The following is a 27,366-nucleotide window of genomic DNA, read 5'->3' as shown; positions in this document are numbered from 1 at the left end:
TAAAGTCATGAGGAAGGTTAACGCAGCATTAACCAACTTGGAAACTGTGCAGCAGCATACAGTTTTAAAGACAATTGTATTTTTGAGAAGTGGTCACATTATTACGTAAAACACTCGAGAAGAGATTTTTTTTTTTTGCGTCAACCTGCCAGGCTCAAACTGATGGCTCACAAACTTTTCAGAAAATAACTCCCAGAGAACGAATTTCAGTTATTTTGCTAATTTATTAAAGAATTTCAACATCTCGTAACAAACATATAAAACGTTAAACTTAAGAAAAATGTAAGGCATGAGTAGTAAACATTCCTGTTTCAAAGCCACCAAAGTCATGTCCTTATGTAATATTAGTAGAAGCAACAGAAAACTCTCAGTTTCTCAAACAGTGTTCGCCTCGGCTCTTGTCTGTATAACTTCACTACGTGTGCTATGAAAGTTAAAGTGCTAGGAGTGTTGAAAGAGTTATCTTTGATCCGACACTTGAAACTCTGAGGACTGGAGATGCGCCTCTGTTTACACCGCTGTCGGTGAATCATACATTCAGTTCACTAGTGAGAGATTTAAGGACTTTATAATTTGATTAACAACAAAAGGCGTCACCGTCTTTTCACACTGTAACTTGATTATGCGGTCGGTCGGTGCAGGGTCACGTTTGTCTGCTGCTGCGCTTGGTTCCTCCTGCTGCTCAGTATTTCCTGGATGCTGTAGATGAGCTGCGGAGGAGGAACGTGATTTTATCATGAGAACCAACAAACACTTTGAGTACACACGCACTGACAATGTGTTAAAATGTGACGTACCGATCGTTGCTGTGCAAGGATGTCTTTATAAGCGGCTCGTCTGCGCTCATGCTCCTTCTCATCGGACAGTCTCCAAATCTCTGCCTTGGTCATGATGTGGTCTTCAGGCAGGTTCGGATACTGGTGCCACTGTTGCATAAATTAAAGCAGAAGTAAGCGATCCGGTCGTTTTGGCTAATGCTGCGTTCCAGGCAGGCTTTTGAAACCGTAAATTACAGCTTCAAGTCACAACTTACGACTTTGTAGCGTTCCAGGCAACCCACTCGTGTTTTTCCGACCTGTTTTACCGGTGAAAGTCACTATAACGGCCACTCGTAACTTCCGACCGGTGAACTCGTACCAGATCGAACTGGTACGACTTCACAGGTCGGAAAATCACGAGTTACGGGTTGCCTTGAACGCACCATAACAGTCCTCGTCCCTACGTCACCACATTCACGTGCGTCCCTTGGCTGCACACACAGCCCTGCATGCCGTTCTCTCTCCTCATTGGATAAAAATTGTAGGATACGAGAAAAGTTTTCTCCTCGGCGCAGAGCAGAGTGACTGACAGACCCGTGTTTCCGTCCAAACACTCTATGTAAGTGATTGCTGTCGAAAGATATAACTATTTAAGACTTATATTAACACAAAAATATTGCTTACTTCTGCTTTAAATCAGTGTTTACTCACAACGCAGAAGGATTATTCAGAATTTTGAACTATTTGTGTCCGGCCTGATAACAGCAGCAGAGAGGAAATTAAAATTCAAAGGTTTACACACACTAAGACTTAAAAAAGTCAAAGTAAACGGGTGACTTTTTATGAACCTTTTCTACTTTCTGTCCTTGAACACAACATTCCTCTGACAGAAGACGAGATACAGTTGCATCTCCCCCAGGAAGTAAAGAGATAAGGAGCCCGGAAAACCCGCTATTCATAACGTGGGTGAGGACAAGTGAAACGAAAGCTATGTTTTTCTCCAGTTAATAAATAAACAGCCCATTAAAGCTTCTCATTAAGAAAGAAAAGACTGAAATTGTGAGCAAATTCAAATCTTTAACTCAGAACTATGGCAAACAAAACAACCTAAAACATATCAAATACAACCTGTTCAGTTTCAGACATATAAGAAACTGCCTTTCATGCCACGATCCCCTCCCACATATCATACTGTAATACATGGGGGCAAGCTGAGGATACAGTCATTCAACCTCTACAGATTTTGTATGAACAAGCTCTAAAAGTTCTGGATAAAAAATATCAATGCTCAAAGTCAGTGTGACAAAATGTAAGCCTTGATTATTTCATTTCACTTCAAGAATAAAACCTGAAAACAGAGAAATTGCTTGAATTGAATTAATTGAAGTTGCGTGACATGATGCTGCCTCAAGTTGTGTTTATGACAAAAAAAATGCAAGAGCTTCAGATCACTCACCGCTCGTAGCACGTACTCCTCAATAGTGTGAGTCTTAATGCTCTGCACTGAGGTGAAGGCCTCTGACATGGTTTTTCTGCAGTTGTTGAGCAGGTCCTGCAAAGACATTTTCACATCACAAATATTGTACAAGACACAAACATCAACCAGTCGCAGCTCTAAGAAAAAGGTTTAATTAGAAATATATTATGTTTATTTATTCGTACCAGCAGCTCCACGTTGCTCTTCTTCTCCAAGGTGTCCTGCAGGATGTTGACTGAATGGTTGGACGTGTTTGACTGGAGAAAAAAACACAGCAGGCGCACATTTACACACATAATAGTAGGATAATTTGAAAATGATTTGCTGTGTGCATTTGTTTTGTTTGTACCTCGGCCTCGTACTCGGCCCAGGCGTCTTTGCGTTCTGCCTCGCTCAGCTCCTCCTCTTGTATGTGGTCCAGCAGAGACTCGTGCTCGTGGTAGGACACAATCTGGTCTTTACACTTGTCCAACAGCTGCGCCAGGACCTTATCCTGAGAGACAGACACAAATTGTCATTCAACAACACCGTGAAGCATATTCTCGTGGCATTGAAGCATAAACCTGACAGTAACAGTGTTGCTTCTATCATAGTGTCACCTTTGGCGCTGCAGAGGTCTGTCTCTTGCTTTTCTTAGAGTTGGGGTCGTTCAGCAGGTCCGGTTCAAAGGTGTAGAGTTCAGTCAGTTCGATGAGGGTGAAGTGTCTCTCAATCTGCTGCTGATCTACCACGCGATTGGACAACGACTGCTTGGTCACCTGGCGATCGTAGATCTTCTCCTCCATGGTGCCCTGGGGACGACCGAGAGCAATAAGAAACCAGACTGAAAAGTTTAATTACCCTGATAAAAAATATAAGAGCTCCGGTAAATCGTTGTTTTCCCACAGAATCAAGTGTCAGTGAACTTGATTTCTTAGAAAAATGAATCTTTTAAATCTTTTTAACCTTTAAAATACACAATGCCCCTCAAGACTCCTGACAGTTTGTCCGCAAAGACTACAATGATACTTTAAATTGGCATAATCCCTATAGTCATAGCAGTAGGTTCGTTACCTTTAATTGTCGGTGCAAGCTATTTTTAGAACGGCGGAGCAGAGCCGTGAGCTGCTCAGAGCTGCGCTACGGAGGCTCATGGGATTTCTTGGTTTCCCTCATCAAATACACAAGCCAACAACTCCAAAACGCTCTCGTGGACAAGTTGTGACCTGCACATTCACCACGCTATGAGATAATAACGGAACGTTACGAGATGGAGTTGTTTTAGAGGAAAATGCAGAGACTGCTTGCCGAAAAACTGCCCCCGACGGGAACGCGGATCAGCGGTTTTGCATGAATTTACCTTGCCAAAAATGTTGAACTATCCCTTTAAAGCTTCTTTAAATGGTTATTATAATCATACCCAGGGATAATCTTGAGAAATTTATTTTTCTTCTTTTTACATGAAACAGAAAAGAGTAAGCTAAAATTTAACAGGAACGCCATCTTCTAGGTGATGTGAGTGGAGACCAGTGAGTTTACCTGAGCCAAGAAGCGGTACACAAACACTTGCTTCAGCTGACCGAAGCGGTAAACCCTGTATATGCTCTGCATGTCATAGGACGGGTTCCACGAGGCGTCAAAGATGATGACCCTGTTGGCAGCCACGAGGTTGATGCCGAGAGAGCCGGCTCTCGTCGAGATGAGAAACAACCGTCCGCTGAAACAACAGACAAGAGACTTTGTCAAGAAACCGTTAAATATTCCAGTATAAAGATGTTTACATTCAGATTATCTGTACCGGATGTTGGAGGTATCGTTGAACCGCGCTGCCCATGTCTTCCTGTTTGTGACATTGGTGGTGCCGTCCAGCCGATAGTAGTCAATGTTTTTAATCCAGCTGCCCTCTGTTTAAATAAAGTATAAAAATAACATGTGTCAATAAGGAAGACACCGTCTAAACATTGAGATTTTCTCTGCCATGAACACAACAATACCTTTGCGTGACGACGGGTTCCTGGCGCGGTGAGAAGCCTTGAGGAAAGTCTCGATCAGGTTCAGTGAGATCAAGGACTGACTGAACACAAGCCTTCAAATGCAAAGATGGATTTAGTCGGATGTGATGTGTCAATTCAACATCTTGATTGGGCTATTTCTTTAAATGTGTTTTCAGTGTGTTTAAGAAAAGAAACTTACACTTTGTCATTCAGTTCTTCAGCCATTTTGAGGATCTCAAACAGCAGCACCATCTTTCCTGAGTGCTCCATGATTGAGGCGTCCTCTTCAGACAGCATGCTCTTGTACCAGCCGTCATCGTCTGTCCTCTGAGCCTGCAAGCTAATGGCTGCAATCTCTCCTGCACAGAACATCACACAGCAGAAACTATATTAGTGAGTCCACTACAGGGTTGAAGTCATCATGGAGCCACACATGGAGCTGTAATACCTCCCACTGCCGGAGCGCCTCCAGACACAGCAGCACCGACCACTGCACTGCTGTGAAATGTAAATTAAGGTTAAGAATTGTTGAAGTTAAACAGCAGGTACAGAAATCTTCAGATTTTAGAGTTTCAATTTCACAAGTCAGTGTTTTCAGTCAGTACTTTCTGTTGCCAATCTGCACAATATCTGTTTTGACTCAGTGGACATATGAGGCCTTACCTCTGAGGCACAGTGGCGTTTTCATTTCTCGATAGAGCAAACACTTTAGGTTGCTTCTTCTTTTCTCTATTTCTCTATTATAAATGAAATAAATAAAAAATCCAGTTAATTATTGATTAACATTTTAAACACACATGTCAAAATAGAGGAAATCAACATGCGGTCGAGATACCTTGTTAGCTTTGCTGTCATAGCTGAGCTGAAGGCACCAGGGATGAGTCCAAACTCGACCGAGCACCTGGAAATCTTTGAACAGGTTCGCTCTGGTCTTCATCTTTTCCATGTTCATCATCCCTCCTGGAGAGACAAACATGGATCTACTTCAGACGCTTGAATCACTGATTTTGATTCAATCTCTTCACCGCCCCAACAGTTGTCAGCCTCCACTACTCCTAGACCAGTTTCATAATACATCCCTGGACTCATAGTATCCCACAATGCAGCGTGAAGAGTCGTGTACAACTGATGGTCACTAATCAATATGTTTAACATAATGCATTTCAGTCTTGATTGCAGCGTTTTAATTATGCAACAGTAATAACATAATTAACTGCGTAGCGGAGGAGTGTCCGAAAGTGGGTTTTTTTGTTGTTTTTTTTACCAGTGAGCTCACTACATAGTCCTCTATATACTATGGGTGAGCAGGGCCGAGGGTGCAGTGGCATAAAAACATCACATTGTAACGGTATTCGATAGTAAATTTAAGATTTGATTAAATCATAGCGCAGCACAAGATTGAGGAAATCTTTACATTTAGATTCTTCTATCAGTGCAATAATTGTTCATCTGCATTTGTTATGGCGAAAACATAAAGACAGATTCTTACCAGTGAAGTGGTTAAGGTAGTAGTTGTATAACTTATACTGAAGCGGGGAAATCCTCACTGCCAGCACATACTCGTATTTAGGAGGTAGAAACTTCGTCAGCGCAGAGTAATCTCTTCTCTAGGGAAAAGAAAAAGATGAACACGGTGTTGTGAGAACATAAAACTAACCTGCATGTGTGTACATTTACAGAGAGTACAAGTATCTGTATTCATGTGTTACCTGCACACATCCAGCCAACATCGCATGAAGGACGTGCGCTCGCCTCTTCATGACTCGTACGTCTTTCGCCGTGGAGTCAGCGCACTGGCCGTTCTGTATCGGGTTGATGAAGCGATTTCGGAATTCCTTCAACGAGCCCACCAGGTTCCTCTTGATGAAATTGACCATGCAGTGGTCTGTGGGGACAAAACATAAAAGAAAATTAATAAAAAATATTGTGCCTACACCTGATTTACTCGCTTTGATCAAACAATGGAGCAGAATTTGTTTTAATTCTTCTTGTCTCGGCCGGTAACAGCTGCTTTTGTTTTCTTTACTGAGTGATATATGTCAAGTAGCCTTGTTGGCCTTGTTGTGTCTAGTGTGTTTACATTTACTCATTTAGCAAAATCATTTACTCATTTTGTGACAGTCATGTAAGGCAAGGCAAGGCAAAGCATCTTTATTTATATAGCGCATTTCATACCAAGGGGCAACTCAGTGTGCTTTACATAAAGATAACTGTGTTAGAGGTGCTCACCTCATCCTGTATATTCTACATCACACCAAGCAAAGTGCGATCTCCTATCTCTATCACGGTGAAGCAGTGCAGACTTACACTCCACCAGGTTGTTTTGCAGCGGCGTCCCAGTGAGCACCACTCTCCGTTGGGTCTTGATGGCATTCATGGCTTTGGAGATACTGGATGTGTCGTTTCGCAGGATGTGCCCTTCATCGCAAACCACAAAGTCTGGGCCTGAAAATAAAAAACACACAAGATTTAAAAAAAAAAAAAAAAAAAAAAAGAAAGATCTGACACACAAAACAGGAAACATTTAAATAACATCAGAACATAACAAAGCTGCCGTACCAGGGTCCACCAGTACCCTCTTGAATTCTGCCTTCCACCTCTCGTTGGTGATCTTCTGGCAGAGCGTCAGGTTGCGGTACATCTCGTAGCCCATGATCACAACTCCTCCATCTGTCTGCCATCTCTGCAGAGCTCCAAGTCGTTCTGAGTGATCCTTCAATGTAGCCACTTCTGAAACCTGCAACATATTTGCATTTAGGTATTAAATACAGTAAACGCAGTCACATTGAGCAAAAGATGAAACATAAAGCATCTGATGAACAAACTGTGGCCCCGCCCCCTTGTGATTTAACACAATGAACTGCTTTGAAACCTTGACTGCATCCTTTCCCATGCTGCTTTGCCATTTCTTGAACTCGCTGACCCAGTTGAGGAGAGTGTTAAGCGGACACACGACCAGGGCTGTTCTGAATTTCAGGTTTGATGACAGCAGCACAGTGTGGAGGAACGCTACCACCTATAAAACAACACAACGTTACCACCTATAAAACAACACAACTATAAATATGAAGCTTGGGCTATTAAAGCACAACCGAAAGCAAGGAAAGTAATGAAAATGAAAGAGACTGAAGTGTTTCCACTTCGCCTAGAATTTGAACAGTTAGCGATGTCTTAAGTGATATTAAATGTTTGGTGTATTCAATTGCTGGTACAAATCTTAAAGATAGCACATATTGGAGGTGGATTTGTGTTTGTCTTCACCTGCAGAGTCTTCCCCAGGCCCATGCAGTGCGCCAGGATGCAGCCCGACCCTGGAGAAGAGTTGGCCTTCTTCACAGACTCACAACAACTGTCCCAAATAAACTGGACACCTGTTGGAGAATAAAGCGAACGTGGTAAATGAGTCTTAACACAGCTGTTAGTTAAAAGCAGCAAATAGGAGATTCATTTGCACTAATAATAGGTGAGTCTCATACCTACAAACAGACCAACAAGTGTGTCACAATTTACTCATTGAAATCAAACAGACCAGTTCAGTTCATAATCTAATTTTTGCATTCAAATCCAAATGAACTACAAATATAACCAGGAGCCACGTTGTATCTAAGTACACTCTGAATCAAAATGTCAATAAATACAGCTCTGGAAAAAATCAAGAGACCACTCCCAAAATGTTTCTCTGGTTTTAGTGACCCCCCTAAATAGTAACTATTTATACATATGTGTTTGAGTAAAATGAAATACAATTTTTGTTGTTTTATTCTATCAACTACCGACAACATTTCTCCCAAAATTGAAAACAAAAAATATATTGTCATTTAGAGCTTTTATTGGCTAATGACTAAACTAGTCTAAATAACAAAAACATTAAGTCTTTTCAGGCATTGAATAATAATAATGCAAAGAAAACATGTTCATATTTATTCCTAAACAACACAGCAAGAATATTTTAACTCAGGAAGAGTTTATAAATCAATTTTTGTGGGATAATGTCAATGTTTAATCCCAGCAGTGGTTTTTATAATCTTCCTATAAAACCAGATGTGGTTCAGGTGATCACCTCATCAGTGTCTCATTAAGTAGAATGAGTTGTATTTGTGTTGGTATTTAAAAAAGAAAAGAAAAGAATGACTGTCATACATGTAGAGATGCTTTTAAGAAACATTTGTGAAAGTGGTCTCTTATTTTTTTCCAGAGCTGTTAATGTTTAAAAAAAAAAGAGAAAATGTAACCAGGAGCTGTATTAAAGGTGCCATATGTAAGAATGTAGCCAAAAACGGTTACTGCAGTCAAATTCAAAACACAGCGATCTCGTTTTCTCTCCCAGCCGTAGCGGCAGCTCAGTGGACCAGACCGGAGGCTGAAATGCCACTGATGCCGCTGTGACTGGGAGAGAGGACTAGGTGGCGCAACATGTAAACACGTACATTCAAAACATAAACATGATTTGCAGTCTGCAAAACAAGATTTTTAATGCGAATACTCTGGCTGTGCTATTGTTGTTGGTGAGTTCATCATGTTATATGAACATTATTCCTGAGTCTCTGTGACATATTAAGAGGATTTTACGGCCAGTTGCTTTAGATTTCTTACATATTGTACCTTTAACTAATGAGGTCATTGGTATGAACACAGTATGACGCATCAATCAAAGAGAGGAGAGAGACTGACCGTCCACCTGGTGAGGCTTCAGTCTCGTCACCAGGTTCCTGTGCACTTGGACGAGGGGCTCTTTGGTCGCCTCGTCCTGATCCAGGATCAGCTTGGTGGTGATGGAGCAGGTCACTTGAGACAGCTCATCCTCTATAACGATGACCTGGAAAACAAAACAGTGCCAGACAATCACAGCCACAGCAAGCGAAAACATAAACGCATCCCGACGACGAGAGCCTCTTATATGATCACGTCCTCTTTGCCGACAGCTGTGACTTCAGTTACCTCTCTCCTGTCCTCCAGCTGCTGCTCCCTCTCCGCCAGCCGTTTACACCGCTCCTCCTCCTCCCTCAGCGCCTCCTGGGTCTCAGCACGGAGATTCCCATCTTCCATGATTCTCCGGATCTTTTTGCGCCCTTTGGGAGTTCCCTGAGAGTCAGCGTTCCCCTCTCCATCCTCCTCGTCCTTCTTCTCCTCCTCCTTATCACTCTCCTGCAAATACAGAAAGACCCAGTGACAACTATGAGTATTAGAAACAGGAGCCAGATGTCAGAAATGAGAAGATACAGATGAAAAATAAATAAATAATCGCTTACATTTTCACTGCTGGTGTCAGACAATAAGATGCAGGGCACTTCTTTCTTCTTGTTTTGGTCCTTTGCTTTCGAGCTACAAAAAAAAAGGAGACAATGAGAAATGAAAATAAATCACTGCATTTGGTGCATTAACACGACATAACACTGCTCATCCCCTAAGGTTATTCAATGTTTCAGAAGTAAATATAGCTTTACACTTCTCTAGTAAGTATACATAAATTACATAGGCCAGCTGTGACATGTGTAACACCAGCCACATGATGTAAACACAGGCCAGCAATGTAAATATTAAAGCTTAGACACTATTTTACATTTTGCAGTCAATAATTTTAGTTTTCATATTCACACATTTCTTGGTGTGACACAAATTTAAATTTCAATTAGACGAAAGAAATTAGACTTGATCTCCCGGTGGCTTAAAGACATGATGTTTTTTTTTAAAGCTTGAGAAAATTAAATATACATTAAGAGGATGTACAGTAAAATTTATCCACAAATGGCAACCCTTTATTTCCTATTTCACTAATTTAGAGGTACTACCTGATTGAATTTCTGCCTATTACCATTGTACATTTTACATTGCATAAACAACCAGTAGTATGCGTGTTTGTCGTGATATGCCGAGTTGGGGCATGGGTGGTTGGGGGGGTGTTCACTGTTTTTGTATGTCTGTTTGTTTGTTTTTTTTATTCTGCACTCTGTAATTTAATGTAATTATTTTTCCTCTACAATTTTATCAGAGTGTGTTTTTGTTAATTTTCGTTTGTTGATGTGTATATGTAACTGTTTACATATACATACTGTATATGTTAAAAGAAAAAGAAAAGGATAATTGTATCCCTGAAATTGGAAATATCTAATTGTACTTTTCAATAAAAATATTTTGGAAAAAAAAAAGAAATTAGACTTGATGCCATCAAAACCCAGCTCTCGTTTGCCGTACCTTTTGATGTTTTCTTCGTTGCTCTCATCCTCTGACTGACTCAGCTCATCGCTCATTCCCATGTCGTCCAGGTCGGACGCCGTCTTCTCATCGCTGCTTTCACCATCAGCTTGACAGGAATCAAAATGAGACATTTGAGCAACACAGGTAATTCCCTGATCACTTAGCTCACTTTCTTACATTAGAGTTATCCTTACAGCTCATGGGTTTTCTTCTGCGTTTCTTCTTTCTCTTCTCCTTTCCTCCTTCTTTCTGAGCTGCAGTGGTTCCTTCATCTAAGGTCAGTTTGTGTTGGAGCAGGCGATGGCTGGACTTGGGCCCATCACACGTAGAGTCAGACGACTCTGAGGCAAAGTCGTCCCCTGCAGCAGAGACATCGTCTTATTATGATTTCTCCACTTTTGTCTGACTACTGGGGTTCATGTGGGTCATAGGTTTGTGTAAAATTAGTTGTTATTCATTTAAACAGACTGGAAAATATTTCTTGTGCTAAGTTAAGGTGCACAAGTAGAAATTTAGGAATGTGCTACTTATATTAAAAATAAATAAATACTTACCATTTTCATCTGTCCCATGCTTGTTGCCCCGTTTGACCTCGTTGTCGTCGTCTGAATCTTCAGTTTCTTCCTCCCGCGTTTCCTCGCCCGAAGAGAAATCATCGCCCGAGGAGTAGTTGGCTTTGATTTGGGCCAATAGCATTTTCTTAGCGATTCTTTCAAAAGTAGAAAAGAAGGACAAGGTACCTGAAGTTGATTTCATGATCAGGAACATTATCTGCAGCTGGAAATTGATAAAATCAGTTACTAGTTAAATTTCAGTATTTGAGTCATCCTTAGTGCGACTTGGCACTGGTGTTAAAAATAAATTCATTATAGAATCCAATCAAATTTCTTCCTCTAGTTAATAGACATTTGTGTGTCAATACTAAAAGTCTTGACCCAATGTGCCCTTTTAAGGTCCCAGACTGCTTAAATGCTACAACACTGGAAGACAAATATTTAATATAATAAAATAATGAAATAAGATAAAAATGAGTCTGAGACGTTTTAGGAGTAATAGTTTATTACAACAAGTATTCTTCACAGAAAAAAACAGACACTTTCTTAGTTTACTGTCCTTAGGGAGGGATATTTTCTTTCTTTTTTCCCTTTTAAGCTTTTTTCTTCTTACAGACTTGTTTTCACGTGAAATATAAAGAATAGTGCTCTGCAGTTAATTCGTTTATGTCAGCTCAGAGAAAAAGAGCCACAAGCTTTTTGAACACAAACTCAGAGCTGCCTGAAAGACAACATACTCCTCGGTTTCCAAAAAGGAAAAGACATTAGCCATAAAAACAGCAAGTTACTCACAAAATCTCTACATAAATATTTGCTGAGTTGAGTGAAATGTTACTTTAACCTTTTAATACTCGAGCAGAGCACCGATTCATTTCATAAATACTTTACTTTGCTATGGATTAATACTATGTTGTGTTTGGCCACTTGTTAGTACGTACTATCCTCTTAAACCCCTTCGTCATCTACCTCTGTGCACGTTTCCCAGCACTGGGCTGCTCCGTAAATCACACATAACCATCCTGAGTCCGACACCTTGGTCTGGCTCCAGTACGTCTACGCTCTGGTAAAATCGTCCAGTCCTCATTTCCACCACTTTCTCAACATGTATTTTCTGCACAGAGGTGACTGACTTGTGATCTCAAAATGGTTTTGTTGACGCAGTTCACTGGACATAAGAAACCTGCCAACGTCCACCGAGAGGTTATGGTAGAAGACGTCCTGTGTTACAGTAAAGCAAAGCCAGGAGGAGGAGAGCAGCAGGAGCAGCCGAGAGCTTTGGATCTCATTGACAGAGCAAAAAGATGAAACAGAAAGGCACAAAAAACACTGAAGAAAATTAACACACTGCCACACGAGGATCTGGCATCACAACCTCTATATAGTAACGACATGCTGTGTAGATTTCCTATTAACTGTAGTGTACATATCACGTTTTTAGCCCACTAACTACAAACATTATCAGTTTTACATTTCTGCTGACCATTTTTTTTATGTGCTACCACTACAACTAAAAACAGACCTCAAACAGACAAATAAACAAAGCTAGCTGCTACAATAATAATAATAATAATAATAATAATAATAATAATAATAATAATAATAATAATAATAATAATAATAATAATCCACATTTAAGTGATTGTTGCCTAACAGCACTACATTCACTGCTGTGCTGTCAGGAAATCCGACCTGGAAAAAACATAAGAAACAAACATTTGTGTCATTAAAGGCATAACGAGGATTAAAGGTGGCTTCTTGCATTATAATGGTCGTGTTTCACAGCCCACTCGCAATTCTCTGGTATTCAAAAACCTATCAACACCTGAAAGTATTGACCTAGAAGGATTATCAAACACAGATTGATTTCATCTGCAGTACTCTGCTGGTTCTCCTAAGGCTTGTCTTTACACTACAAGGTTCAAGTGGCCCAATTACGATTTTTTCTTCTCAAGCAACTGAGATCGGAACTGTAACATGAACGTGTAAACGAGGGGAAAAAAACGCATATCGGATATTGTCAGATCAGATTCAGGCCCCCGTTATTCAATTTTCAATTCAATTAATTTCAAAAAACTTTATTTATCCCTGAGGGGCAATTAATATATATGTGGAAATAAATCGTATACAAATCGGATATCTGCCAATGCGCCTGCAGTCTAAACAGACATACCGGATATTCCCTGGCAATGCGAGTCATACGTCATCAAAGTGTCAATAGTGCATATTGATGACAGTGTGTGTTGTTTACCTTACTTCCTCTTCCGCTTTGGTAGCCAACCGCGTCTACGCATGCAGATCGTTTCACGCAAGAAAAGGAGGGGAAAACAGACGGATGAAAAATTTGGAAATGGGCATCAAGGCCTGTAGTGTAAAGACAGCCTCAGTTCCCTATTCAGGCCTGATAGTAACATTTACCTCAGGTGAGCCAGTCACAAGTGGACAGGACCAAGCACAGGGTCCAGGTCTCTGTAGGTTTCAGTGATAATGGCTGACTAATGAGTTTTAAAAGCTAGAGTACGTTTTAGAAAATGGTCAGCAGTAACGTATACTGTGTGTATAGAAAGTGGGGTAATAATATAATAGATAATAAAAGTTATAGTAAGCTTGTTTTGGCACTAGTGGCCAGATAGTAATTACATAGAGTAGTTTCTGATTGGTGGTGACAGTGGATTTTCTTTCTTCATTGTTTTACAACTGCATCTTCTGTAACATTTTGTTTGAGTCACATGATGACCTCCTCTTTCAACGCCAAAATCTCCAGCCAGGAGCCTCCGTGATTCATTAGGGATTTATCAACCTTCACTGTACTGTGGTGGTTGATTGTCAACAATCTCAGAGCAATATCTCAGATCAAACAGAGTGTCTCCACATGGCTCATGGTTTAAAAAACAAACAATACATCTTTAAATAATCTGAGTGAGCCACTTTTAAAGGAATCTCTGAAGGCTCCACTGTCAGAGAAACAAAGCGACACCTCTCATCTTTGAGATCTATACATTAGGGATGTCACGATTATAGATTTTCTTGGTACGATTATTGTCAGAGAAATTACTCCACTATTATCACGATTATTATATTCAATAATTTACAACACTATGAATGTGTAGCATCAAATATAGTCAATTGCATGACTAATTATATGAACAAATTATTCAAAGTATCTATTAATATAGGACCAATTATTAATCCTTCAGAGGAAAGGAAGCATTTATTTTATCTTTTTTTTCTCTTACAAATGAGGCGCTAACATTTAAATTCCTACCAGTTCAGTGTTACATTTGGTAAATTGACATTAACGTAATTTAACCCAGTAACTGTGTATAACTTTGTTTTCATTCCGTACGTGTTGCGCTGATCTGCCGACATGGTTCTGACATAATCTTTTTTGGAAAGTGACTGTATTTAGAAACCTTTACGATTAAATAATTGTGGCGTTTAATGCCGCAATTAATTGTGAAAAGAAGTAATCGTGACATCCCTACATTACATTTTTGGTAGAGGACACACATCCTGAAGTTACTATAACAGCACATTTTATATATGCAGAAGCACATGTTCCCAAGCTCCAGCAGCACTTTGACCAGGATTATCTACATGTCCAAGAGTTTAGCACCATGAGGATGTAGACAACACCTGAGGTCGGTGCTGGACAGCTGTGACAGCAACATGATAATATCAATAAATATTACTGAATGCCGGGACAGCTCGGCCAAAATTCTTATACGAGACAAATATCATCGTGGAATTTTGGAAAACAACAGCTGAGTGCTGTTTACAACCACTGCTCGAGTAATTGACATCATCAATTGAGCCAATAACGTCTTAGATGCATGTTCACATGATCTCATTTAATTAAATGGTACCATTGACCACACACAACCCAGTGTGCACTGGTCTTGCATGACACCTGCTGCGAACTACATCAGCAGTGATTATGATGGTAATTGTAGTTTCTAGTTTTGTATTAATCATCATGAATCAAGGTTTGCAAACTTACCATTTTTTGTTTGTTGTATTGTGGGAGCAGCCCTACAATAAAAAAATAAAGATTTCCCCAATACCATCACAGCCAAACACAATTTAGGAGATCAGACTCTGAAACATTGCATCAACGCGAGCATCAAATACAAGCACAAGTTCAAGTCTTGTGTGGTTGAGGGATCACTGGATATATTTGTGACTAGAATTAACAGTGGCTGCACCAAGAAGGGGTTTTAACTTTTATGTGATATTAATTGTAAATTAATTCACAGTGTACAGCCCATTGGATATTGAAAGACAATCGTTTTGCTGTTTTATCATAATTAGGACAAAATCAAATAGTCATACCAAAATAGTAACTCAGAGCAGGTGAAACAAGAAAGTTTTGCCTTCAAAAAGTAAATTGATGGCAAGTAGTGAGCATTTTATAGAGAGAAAAAATCCCTTAATTATTTTATTTAGATTTTTACATATTTATTTGTGCAAGTAATATAACAGGTATGTTTAAAAACTTTAGCTTTACTTAAATTATCAGTGCTGCTCAGTTGGGGACAACATTTCTTTGTGGGTTCTGTAATAACACAGGAAAGTACACGGAGGTTCAAATACTTTCTAGATACTTAACAATACTGTAACTGAAGAAACAAAAAAGCTGTAATATACCAGGTGTAACAGGTTGAGGTGTAAGGCAAAATAAGTCTCATTCAGATTTATGCCTGGACGTGTTCAAGGTCAAAGTACGTCAGCTGCAGGTATGGGGTTAGGGTTAGGTTTCCCCAATGCAACAGGAAGAGAATACTAGTGTAGTATAAACAATAATGATAAAAAACTTTAAAATGTAATTTAACTTTGTCGATTGCATTTTTGCATGCATACAAAAAAACTAAAAAATCCTCACAAGTAGAGTGTGTAACTTCTGATTCCCAGACCTCTCTTCACCACAGAGTTCAGTCTCACTGCCTCTTGTGAGCGCCATGTTGCACAGTGTGCCTCTAGAACGTGTATTTGATCGCTGGAGCTCGACTGCAACTACGTTTTGGTGGTCGTTTCTGACGAGACCTTAACTCAGTCCTAATCACACCGACGTTGCCAGATTTTGCACCGTGCTTTTGGCTGGAAGTCGCAGTCTTTCTTCCACATTTAGGTTGTTTTACAAAGTCTACATCCAGGTTTTTTGAACCATACCTATTTTCTGGATCATCATCATCATCTTCTGCTGCCCACGAGGGCCCAGACTGCTCCTCGTCTCCTATGAGAATTTAACAAAAGAAAGAAGAGAAATGCAAATTGGTTGATAAAGCAGCCATATTGTACACAGAGTACACAGTTATTATACCATTACAGAGTCACCTCTGTGCAGCCCATTAGTAGGGACCGGACCTGCCGTGCCGTGTAAAAAAAAAAAAAAAAAAACACAACAACAACAAAAAAACTGGCCCTGAGGGGGTCTGTATCGCCTTCACTGGCACTAAGCAACTTTGAGGAGCATGGTAGGAACCCGGCTCTCACTTAAAGCAGAAGTAAGTGATATATTTGTGTTAATATAAGTCTTAAATAGTTATATCTTCCGACAGCAATCACTTACATAGAGTGTTTGGACCGAAACACGGGTCTGTCAGTCACTCTGCTCTGAGCCGAGGAGAAAACATTGATCGTATCCTACAGTTTTTATCCAATGAGGAGAGAGAACGGCATGCAGGGCTGTGTGTGCAGCCAAGGGACGCCGTGAATGTGGTGACGTAGGGACGAGGACTGTTATGGTGCGTTCAAGGCAGCCCGTAACTCGTGTTTTTCCGACCTGTGAAGTTGTACCAGTTCGATCTGGTACGAGTTCACGGGTCGGAAGTTACGAGTGGCCGTTATAGTGACTTTCACCGGTAAAACAGGTCGGAAAAACACGAGTGGGTTGCCTGGAACACTACAAAGTCGTAAGTTGTGACTTGAAGCTGTAATTTACGGTTTCAAAAGCCTGCCTGGAACGCAGCATTAGCCAAAACGACCGGATCGCTTACTTCTGCTTTAAGTTTCACTTTCACTTTTGCGAGTCACGACGAGGAGGGAGCAGGCAATGCGGCACCTTTTCGTCGGATTGTGTATGCGTGTTTACTGAGAAATGATCTGCTGGTAACAGAAACTTAGTTTGGACGTCTTCTGTTAATTTCCATGCACCGGAAGATTAGGATGTTTACGGCGCTATGTGCTAGTGCTGGCCACTGGCGCCGCCAAACTCAACCTGGACCAAAACTGAAAGTTCTTTAGTACTGCTTTAATTTTGACAAGACAGGGCTCCAAATGTTTTTTTTTCCTGCAACCAATCGACCAATGAGATTTTGGTCTGCTCATGTTTCGCCCTAGTACTCAGTTTCTGAAGGTGAAGACACAAGCCGATGTTTGGTAATGCCACTTACATCATCATTTTTAATTAGTCACGGTAATACCGTATACCGCGGTAAATGTGGAGGAAGTTTGAAGGTATCAAAATGTGGATACCGCCCAAGCCTACCGGAGCCCATTAATGAACATTGAAAAATGATAGATTCTTGAACAAAAACGATTATAAACGTCCACACGCTGCAGTTGGGAGTATGGATGGTATGAAATGAACTGATCATAGGTGACCTGATATCTGAGGTAAACATTGATTACAACTAGAAACACCCTTTAATGAAGAAAGAAACAAATAAAGAACCACAAAGTTTATAAATAAAGACTCACCTGATGATTGGCGGAATCCTGCCGCCCCCGCCAAGGTCCCGTCCTCGATGATCGGCTTTATCTTCTGAACACTTCCGTCACTTCCAGAGTCATCGTCGTGTTCGTCTTCACTCGACGAGGATGACGACTGCCCCGCCTCCTGGTCGGATTTAGCCTTCGACTTCCCGGCCTGTAGCCTGCCCTGCTTTCGAGCCGCACCTTCCTCCTCTCTTTTGATGAGCTGCTGCTTCCCTATCGACCGGTTCAAGTTCTGTATTTTCTTCTGCGAGTCTTGATCGTCGCTGGAGAGATCTGTCCCACTCCCCCTCCGAGACTTGACTCTCCTGTCACTCGAGTCGGACTCGGTGCTGCGGTCCAGCATCTTGCGTTTTCGACGCATCTTCTCCGGCGACATCGGGCTGTTCTTCGTGAGCCAAAAGAGACATTTCTTGGCCACCTTAGTTGACGCTTTCCCGCCCTCCTCTTCGCTCTGCGGCTCATCAGAGCTTTGCGTAAGAGCCGCTCGCTCAAGCAGAGCTGCGGGGACTTCGTCAGAGTCAGAGTCGTCCCCTGGTCGGCTTCGGCTTTGCTCTTCAGAGTTTTTTGCTGGCACCGCGCTGGGGGTTTCCTCGGCGTCGGAGTCACTGTCACTGTCTGCTTCGGCAATAGTGGTTATCCCCTTGACATCACTTGGTCGGCGCAAAGGTGTCGTCTTTACACGAGGAGACCGCCTGTTGCCGTGTTCCTCCTCTAGGTGTACGGGTGCAGTCGCAGAGCTGTCGTTGCTCGATTTGCCGTCAGCCGGCTCGTTATCCTCTGGTGCATCTTCTCCCTCTGGCTGTTCATCCTCCTCCGTGTGCATGTTGTCCTCCGTCTTTGGGGTTTGAGGGGACGGCTCCTGCTCCATCGGTACAGGTGTGAGTTTCACTACGAGTTTTTTAGTCATGTTGACCCTGGTTTCAGACGGCATCAGGCCAACGTTTTGTGCCCTTGGTCTGGCTTGATGCGACTCTGAATCCACGGCTCCCTCGGGGCCGTCGTTGCCACTTCTCCCGTCTGCGAAGCCCTTGGAGTCAGAATCAGCATCGTCCAAGTGTTCAGCTGCCATTTTCTGCAAGTCACTCAAGCATTGGTCATTGGAGATATCCAGCTCTGCGTCTGCTACGGTCTGTGCATCCAAATCATCATTAAGAAACTTTTCCCAACAGTTCACTATATCCAAGTCACTGAATTCCTCCTTCAGGTTATCCTCGAGTAAAGCGAGTGATTTCCGCAAGCCTTTAACTACTGACAAAAAAGACTTGAGATACAGCTGGCGGACACCAGGTGTTCGTTTGTCTGTTGTCACAGTATGAATGAAATTGACGAATGTCCGATTCAAGGTATTTGTTGTGTCCACTAAGTGTTTGGCCTTTTTGGTAATGTCCTTGGGAATCTGCAGCGTGTTGTAGTTGAACACCACGTTGCCGTCCATACCGGTGTGATCCCATTTATCCAAAGGAATGTTTTGAGGTAAATGTGGCAACATGTGATAGTGAAGTCCAGTCTTCTCCGGCTCTGCTCGGTTCTTCTTGCGCTGCTGCTGCCACAGCCCCTTCATGTTCTCCAGGACTTTGTCACAGGCCACCACCAGGTCCAAGAGGGGCTCGGGGCTGCACACGTAGCAGTACCATTTACTCTCCAAGATGCCAGAGAGCTCCTTCCTTCCCAAATTTCTGAGAATACACTTCTTGCAAAAGGCGTTACTACAGAAGTCACAACAGATCAGGTTTCCTCCTTCAGCGCACCATCTGCATGGAGAAAAAATTACCAAACATCAAGGATATGTCTATGGATATTCTCATTCATGCTCATCTCTGGGCCACAAACTGAATCGAAGGCAACTGGACTTGTATTTGTCCAGGAAGACGTTTCTCCTCTTCTCCAAGGGGCTTCATCAGTTCGCAACGCATCGGCCTGTCTTGTCGTCACAAGTCTGACTAACAGTGGAGTAAGACCCAGGTATTTAACCTCTGTGGGAGTGTTGTTGGGTACAAAAAAAAGGAAAAGCACTGAGCTCGGATACAGCAGAGAGAGACAGAGAAGGGAGGGGTGACCATGAGGAAACAAAGAGAGTACTGAGGAAGCAAAGGAGGAGTAGTCAGTGTGTGCGCATGCGTGGGAGTGCGTCGTAAGTTTGGTGTCTAGGTGCCTACAGAGGGAGTCAAGGCCGGGTGAAGTAGATAACGGGCGTCAGCAAGACTGTGTGGCGCCAATGAAGCTGAACTTGGGATGAACCCCAACACGTGCCATAGTGAGACACGTCCATGAAGATGGGGATTCGCATTGTGTGATGTCGTATAATATTAGTTGAACAAATCAGCGGGGTAGATCGCAGTCGAACCATCATGGTCAACCGTCATTTGAATAGAAGGTAGGACCTTGATCGTAAATAAAAAGCGAAGACAAAGAGATAAGAGCCGGAACAGGCTCGGGTTTATGTCCATTTTTTCTAAGTGGCGTGAACTCTACTGCACCAAAGCTCAGGCCCCGTCCACACAAATATGTTTTTTTCAAATCCGGATAAATACTTTATCGGATCGGCGTTGCGTCCACTCGGATGCTGCGTTTTCGGGGGGTGAAAACGGTATTTTTTGAAAACGGGTTCCAGAGTTGGAAAATTTGAAAACGCCGCGTGTGGACGGGGCCTCAGTCTTTTCTGATCGTCTTGTTGAGCTATTCTCATACTTTGATGGGATTTTCTTTGATGAACAACTTTTATAACTTTTGAGTATATTCGATACCATTATCTTGTACTAATTACATGTTGGAATAAAAAAGATCCTTGATCGCAACTGGCCCTGTTTTGGATCTTATTTTTCCTCCGACAGTGTTCACAAAAGTACTTGTGGGTGTGTTCACAAAGGGTAAAGTTTTACTTGGCCGTTGTTAGAGTCAGGTGAGGCCTGTAATGAACGACAGTCGTTACGAGTCATTGTTAGAGTCATGTGAGGTTGTTTGACATCATCTTTTACTCCTCTTTCAAACCAGCTGTGCTCCCTGTCCACTGTTTGTCACACTAGTGGCGACTAGTCAGACCCATGCGTCGAAGCCCCTTGGAGAAGAGGCAAAACATCTTCTTAGACAAATACAAGTCCAGTTGCTTTTGATTCAGTTTGTGGCCCAGATAGAGATCAAGGACAGTTGCAAAAAGCTTAGAACAAAATATATAAAGAAAAATTTTGATAATTAGTTCTATATTAAAACACATTATATAATACCTGCACTGCTCATCCATCCCATCTCCATCCTTGCTGATGTCGTCACTTAAGTAATACTTGAAGCAAGACTGATGAAAACAAAAATATGTATTTCATTAATTACAGATTCAACAAAACGTACATAAGAGACATGCAAGAGATTTTTGTGAAGAGACTAAAAATGTACATAAAAATGTGTCACAACAGCGTTAGTTGCAATGTAAATAAGCAATAGCAAATATTTCTAATGGTTTCAGTAATATTTTAAGCAAAAGTGCATTTCTGTTAATAACCATTTAATCTTATTCATCTGACTGATTACAGCATGTTTCTGTTTAGTAAATGTATTACCAATCAATAAGGAGACTCACCTTGCAAATAAGCACTTTGAGAACTGGATGCCGGAAGAGGGCGTCTCTTTGGAAGTGGTTTACTTGTCGACCACACGCAGTGCAACTGACTATGCCGATGTGTTCAACTCCTATAAAAGCAGACCACTGTCATTACCAACAAAGTGGTTATAATTACAGCGAGATGCATTTTATTTCAACTGGGTAAAAATCTAATTCTTGCCATGAGAAGCGTTGAGACGACTTTATTTCACACTCAGTGAATCAGTGATCACTCTCACAACAAGATAATGACCGAGCTGCATTTAGACACAGAGTGAAGTGCAGTTTCCCCTCGCTTTGACCAATGGAGTGTTTTTTTCATACAAAGCAATCAATGGATGAGTACACGGACAAGTGCCTTGTTTTTGTTTCATTTGCTACAAATGGATTCATGTGACTGCGGTCATGTCGAAGAAATGGCTGCCTGAGTGATCATGAAGTGACGTGCAATTTTATGACAAACCATCCGTGACTGACCTGCTCGTCTTCTGGAGAAATCTTTCCGCAGTACATTGGTTTTGCGGCTGCGAAACTCAGGACCCCTGAAGTCATCTCTTCCATTGTCAACAGGTTCAGGCCGGACCAGTATAGTGCCTGTGTGAGCAATACACATCGATCGACAGACGAACAACTAACAACTGATAAATAACTCATATTTTCTGCACCTAGGTTTGTAAAGGAAACATGATAAATAACTATATTTAATGCCAGAGTATCAGTGTGAAACCTAAAGACCTACCTTTAGGTAGTCTGGTGATATCCAGGTGACCATTTGCGTTGACCGTGAAGTCCACGTCCTCACTTGCATTCGAGTCTCCAGATTCATCCAGTCCAGTGTGTTTTATGACAACAGAGGGTTTTCTGTTGTAACAGTTACAAAGAAGAAAATATGAGTTGCGGATATCTTTCAGCAATTCCCACAGACTGGCAGTTTAATTAAACAGTGTTAGTAAGATTAATTATCTAACTAAATATAATAAACATACCACAAAACCCTATATAAAGCTAAGCTGATGATAGACTATGTCAAAATGTTAGCTTTGTGTTAGACAGCTGTTCTGTCAGAATTTCTCCTATGAGATTCATGGAGGTTAGAAGAAATTTAAGTTCTTGTCCTCAGACACCTGAGAGCAAATAGCATCTGGCTTGCACATTTCATCTGATAATGAAAAAACAGACATAATGCAGTAGGTCAGCAAAACTGTGTGCAAAAGAATCCCAGAGTCACTGAAGAGCAACATATTTTCAACAAATGTCTCTATCACACAGTGAATTTATGCATGAAATGTACAGTGTTTGAGTGAGGATGTAATTTAATTATATTACTGACATCAATCTGACTCCAAGAGCAACACTGCACATGTCAGGATTACATCAGAGCTGTCCTCAATAATGATAACTATGGTGCTTTATCTTTGCGAGTATGAACAAACACAATCTCACCTCCTTGAGTACCTGGTGTCCACTCCCGCCTGCAAACAGAGACAGTTGATTTGTTTAACTGTTTCTAGTAGTGACCAGAGGCAGTTCTGGTTTTGAAACTACTAGTGTTGCGAAGTGTTCATTTCCCATCTAGCTCTCAATTTGTTTTGTGACTATGGAAGCTATCGATTGTGAGAACAGAAAGTATTGATAAATCATGCTATCCAATGAGACGACCGATCATCAAGCCTACAATACTCACAGAGTGGTACATATACACGCTGAAGAAGACATAACGAAGACTGAAACCTGTTCCTGTGCTTCTTTCTAACCTCGATATGCCGATATCATAAAGGCTTTATGCCAGATCCTTGGCTCTGAGTAAGCCAAGTGTTTGTTTTTTTTTGTTGTTGTTTTTTTTACCAATGTAAAAGCCAAAATGAAACACAAAAATATCAAAAACATTCAGTTACCTCTGCTGCAGTGTTTCCCACAGACCTGCTCCGGTTGGTCAGACCTGAGACCAGAAAACCAGTTAAAAATGTACAAAGCCATCATGTGAACATGACAAAAAAAATGTAATCAGTGCATAAATCAGAAGCTGTACCGTCAGCATCCTCTGGCGCGCCATTGCTGTCCTCAACAGTGGAGTGAGCCAAATACTCATGAAGCTTGTTGACCAATACATTCAACTTGTTGGTACTGCAGAGAAGAAAACAAAACGGTGGTTAATATGATAACCTAGATGGCTTTCTGGTGAATCCGCTTTCTGGATACAAATCAGATTTGCCTATATTATTAGTACCCCTAAAAAAAAGTCAAACAAAGCAGCTTGGTGTCCTAGTTTATGAAACACAATCATAACTGTAATGTCCACTGCTGCCAGACTGCCACGGCTTTACATAGACATCTAGTATTACCCTAACCCTGCTGGTTACTTTGACAGGAAGCATCTTAGTTCTTGTTTTCATGATGCTAAATAATCAGATTACCTGTATTGAGAGTGAGGAGTTGTCGTCACAGCTCAGAGCCTCCAATACATCCATGTCAGAGCCCCGCCCCCCTTCTCCGCCATGATGGAAGGATTCCGGTGGCAAAAGCCATACTAGTCTATGGGCAAAACAAAATCGTCTACTCCGTAATTTACTGTTTTACAATGCCGGAAATCACTGCTGTGTTAAAAACTGCTCCAGTGATTTACTTTCTCCTTATTCTTTCTTGTAATTTGTTCATCTGTTGGCGCAAAAAAGAGCTAGAATTTAGTCCGTCTCTGTGCTGTTCTGATGTGTTGCCCCTGGCAACCGATAGCGTCTCCTTCCATCATGGCCGACTGGCTGCTCAAATCGTCACGTGACTCCTCACTCTCAATAGACCACTTCAAGGAAATAAGAAACGTTGGGTCAAAAGGTAACTTCACATTAACAATCAGTCGCCAGTTTATTTACAGTTTACAGCAGTATTTCTTTTAGTTATACTAATGTTCATTAATATGCACTGTCCCTATTCAAATAAATGCTATTATTATTATTATTATTATTATTATTTACTTACTAAAAACAGAAACAGTCTTACACAGCCTTCAACAGGTCCTATATCAGTGAAGCTAATGCATGTTACTTAATTTAGAGAAGCGTTGACTCATTGTTATTTCTGGGCAACAAACTGAACAGTGGAGTAGGACCAAGGTATTTACTTTGTTAGAGTCATGTGAGGTTAATTTGTTTACTCCCCTGGATATAGATGAAACTAGACCAGCATTAGAAATGGGAGACAGGTTGTGTGTCGCAGACCCACTTCCCTGTTAAAGGGATAGTTCAACATTTTGGCAAATTGGCCCATTGCCATAATTGCTATAGTCATAGCAGTAGGTTCGTTACCTTTAATTGTCGGTGTAAGCTATTTTTAGTACAGCGGAGCGCAGCAGCAGGCTGCTCAGAGCTACGCTATGGAGGCTAAGGGAATTTCTTGGTTTCCCTCATCAAACTCATCAAATACAAAATCCCAAAACTCCACAGCGCTTTTGTAGACAAGTTGTGAGCTGCACAACCACCACGCTATGAGATAATGATGGAACGATACGAAACGGAGCCGTTTTCGAGGTAAATTCATACAAAACCGCTGATGCGCGTTGCGTTCAGGGACAGTTTTTCAGCAAGCAGTCTCCGTATTTACCCTGTATTTACCTCGAAAACGGCTCCGTTTCGTATCGTTCCGTCATTATCTCATAGCGTGGTGGTTGTGCAGGTCACAACTTGTCTACAAAAGCGCTGTGGAGTTTTGGGATGTTGAATTTGATGAGTTTAATGAGGGAAACCAAGAAATTCCATTAGCCTCCATAGCGTAGCTCTGAGCAGCCAGCTGCTGCGCTCCGCCGTACTGAAAATAGCTTACACCTACAATTAAAGGTAATGAACCTACTGCTATGACTATAGCGATTATGGCAATGGGCCAATTTGCCAAAATGTTGAACTATCCCTTTAAGCGACGGTTTTTCCACGTTTACATAGATGGCTTCTTTTACTTCTTTTCCATTGTTATTGTCGTGTAGTAACTTACTGCATCTTATTTTCTGTACCTGGCAGACCTGCAGCTAGGCTTGGTTACTTTTCATTTACCCGACATAAGTTACATTCAATGCATTCACATCCTCCTGCATATTGTGTATCTCTGTCGACAACACTGAAATTGCAGTTCGTAACTTCGTAAACACGCCATTATCTTTGTCGAGGCTGTTCTCCCTCCAGTTAGCTGTTAGCCGCTGCGGCTAGTTAGCTGCTAAGCTAACTGGTCGTTGGTTAAACCGCAGCCTTTGGGCAACAACAGCCCCTTTTACCTGAGCATCGCTGTGGACATGTCGGGGAACAGGTGAACCACCCGAAGTGATTCGCGTCCTTATTTCCTCATGTTACCAAAATAATCTGGAAAACAGAAATATGGCGCTAAACCTGCGATGCGCAAGAAAAACCTCCGTGGAGCCGAGACCCCGACCCACTTCTTCACTCAGTGTTTTCTCATCGGCGCCCCCTGCTGGTCTGGAATGACACAGCTATCTGTTCGACCAGCAGATTTGTTGTGTACCGTCTTTCATGGCAACAGCCTGCTATTATAAAGACTTGCAGGTTTGACTGGTGTTACAATCCGATAAACTATGTTTCTATCCCCCAATCGCAATTTCTCGCATATGCTTCCGCCCTCGGTTTAGCTCTAATTATGCATCTATATCTAAAAGGCTATTTCACACCACCACACACTGCAGACTCCTGCGTTTTGTCTGACATCTCCTTCTTTTTACAGTCTATGGACATCACGTAGCCTTTTACAGTCTATGGACATCACGTAGCCTATCTATTTTCCCTGTCAGCACTGGCCGCATCACTACTATTTAGTTTATACCATCCTATTTTGTGTACTAATCTGTAACTGCAAATTAATTTTTAACAATAGCCTATCTAACCATTTCTAGAGTTATCATCCACCTAATCACTGCCTCATTTGGACCCTGCTAGTAGCATGCTTTTATGTCTTCCTTCTTTACAAGGCATTTTTAGCAGAAATATTGATTCTCTAAGGTAATATTGTTCAGAAATCATCACGGGTAGATGAAAGGATATTAATTATTGATCAGTGCTGAACCACTATGTTGGACATTTCTACAAAGTGATTTCAGTCGGTTTATATTCTGACTTTGTTCTTTCTTTCTTTCTTTCTTTCTTTCTTTCTTTCTTTCTTTCTTTCTTTCTTTCTTTTTTCTTAAATATCAATATGGCATCACCAAAACTGGATAAGTCTTCTCCTCAGTTAGCCTAATTGGTACCCAAAATTACCACCTGAAGTCAAGTTAATTTTACATTATACAAAATACAGCCAGAGTCACACAACAATCTCCTGCGACAAGAACAGGGAGCCCGCTCACAGTCTTGATCACAATATGATGAAGTCAGTCTGGCTTTATGTGAAGACACTGAAAATATTCATTGCTCAGTTCTTGTTGTTGCTGTCTTTCTTATGTGTGTACAAGTGAGCGCATAAACCGGAGTCAAATTCCTTGTATGTCTGTACATACTTGGCAAATAAATCTGATTCTGATTCTGATTCTGATTCTGATTCTGATTCTGATTCTGAAATATGGCCTTCATCCACTGAAAATGAATGGTGATTTATGTGCTTGGAGCAGCCTAAGAAAACTGTATCAAGAAGAATTGATGCTGTTTCAAAGGCAAAGCAATTTTCCATTTCATTCAGGATTGTTTTTAGTTTATTCACTGCCCTTTGTGAGGTTAACTGAAAAATCAGGAAGTAGCTATAACAAGCTGCACGTTGATGTTATGTGATCAGGTGCCACCATTAAAGGACAATCACCTCCAAAGTATGCATGGTGTGATAATCCATGTAAAATTCCAGGAAAGATGATTGACACTTACTGTAATAAAACAACAAAGATAAAAGGTGTTACAACCACCCCCACCCCTGTCAGCCATTGTTTGAAAGCTGTACCAGCATGGATGGTTTGAAATAAACATTGAGGAAATGACTCATATTTCACCTAAGAACCTGCTCTTTCACCTTATAGCCTACACGTTACCTAATTTAAATGTCAACGGTATCCATCAAAATATAGACTTGGTCCAAAATATTAGTTTCTTAAATTGTTTTTTGGCTGTAAAACCTACACACTTATTGA

At 41.3% G+C, this 27,366-nt stretch overlaps 1 protein-coding gene across 1 annotated transcript; it reads right to left on the bottom strand.

The window, feature by feature from the left end:
• Window positions 1-223: 223 nt before the first annotated feature.
• Window positions 224-25,664, bottom strand: LOC310997672 (transcriptional regulator ATRX-like). The gene is made up of 35 exons (XM_083987454.1): window positions 25,519-25,664; window positions 23,293-23,387; window positions 23,159-23,202; window positions 22,707-22,735; window positions 22,003-22,124; window positions 21,741-21,857; window positions 21,243-21,352; window positions 20,893-20,960; window positions 17,654-19,422; window positions 16,124-16,187; window positions 10,958-11,112; window positions 10,598-10,762; window positions 10,401-10,509; window positions 9,458-9,530; window positions 9,147-9,353; window positions 8,880-9,024; window positions 7,470-7,579; window positions 7,081-7,224; window positions 6,768-6,945; window positions 6,516-6,653; window positions 5,918-6,093; window positions 5,698-5,815; window positions 5,044-5,168; window positions 4,872-4,945; window positions 4,657-4,706; window positions 4,408-4,567; window positions 4,209-4,300; window positions 4,013-4,118; window positions 3,754-3,931; window positions 2,835-3,026; window positions 2,585-2,728; window positions 2,421-2,492; window positions 2,215-2,310; window positions 798-926; window positions 224-710 (listed from the first exon to the last, which is right to left on the bottom strand). Exons 1-35 carry the CDS (start codon window positions 25,536-25,538, stop codon window positions 621-623), a joined length of 5,664 nt encoding a protein of 1,887 aa, XP_083843580.1. The 5' UTR covers window positions 25,539-25,664; the 3' UTR covers window positions 224-620.
• Window positions 25,665-27,366: the final 1,702 nt, after the last annotated feature.

This window comes from Trachurus trachurus (assembly GCF_905171665.1).
Source record: "Trachurus trachurus genome assembly, chromosome: 14".
Taxonomy (NCBI): Eukaryota; Metazoa; Chordata; class Actinopteri; order Carangiformes; family Carangidae; genus Trachurus; species Trachurus trachurus.
This window is presented reverse-complemented; position numbering and strand designations above follow the sequence as displayed.

Excerpts from the sequence above, each read along its gene's own strand:
- LOC310997672 (XM_083987454.1), bottom strand. The coding sequence starts at position 25,538 with ATGTCCACAGCGATGCTCAG. Across the intron at positions 21,353-21,740 it reads TTTCTCCAGAAGACGAGCAG|GAGTTGAACACATCGGCATA; the intron begins GTCAGTCACGGA and ends CTGCTTTTATAG. Across the intron at positions 4,119-4,208 it reads GAACCCGTCGTCACGCAAAG|AGGGCAGCTGGATTAAAAAC; the intron begins GTATTGTTGTGT and ends TTATTTAAACAG.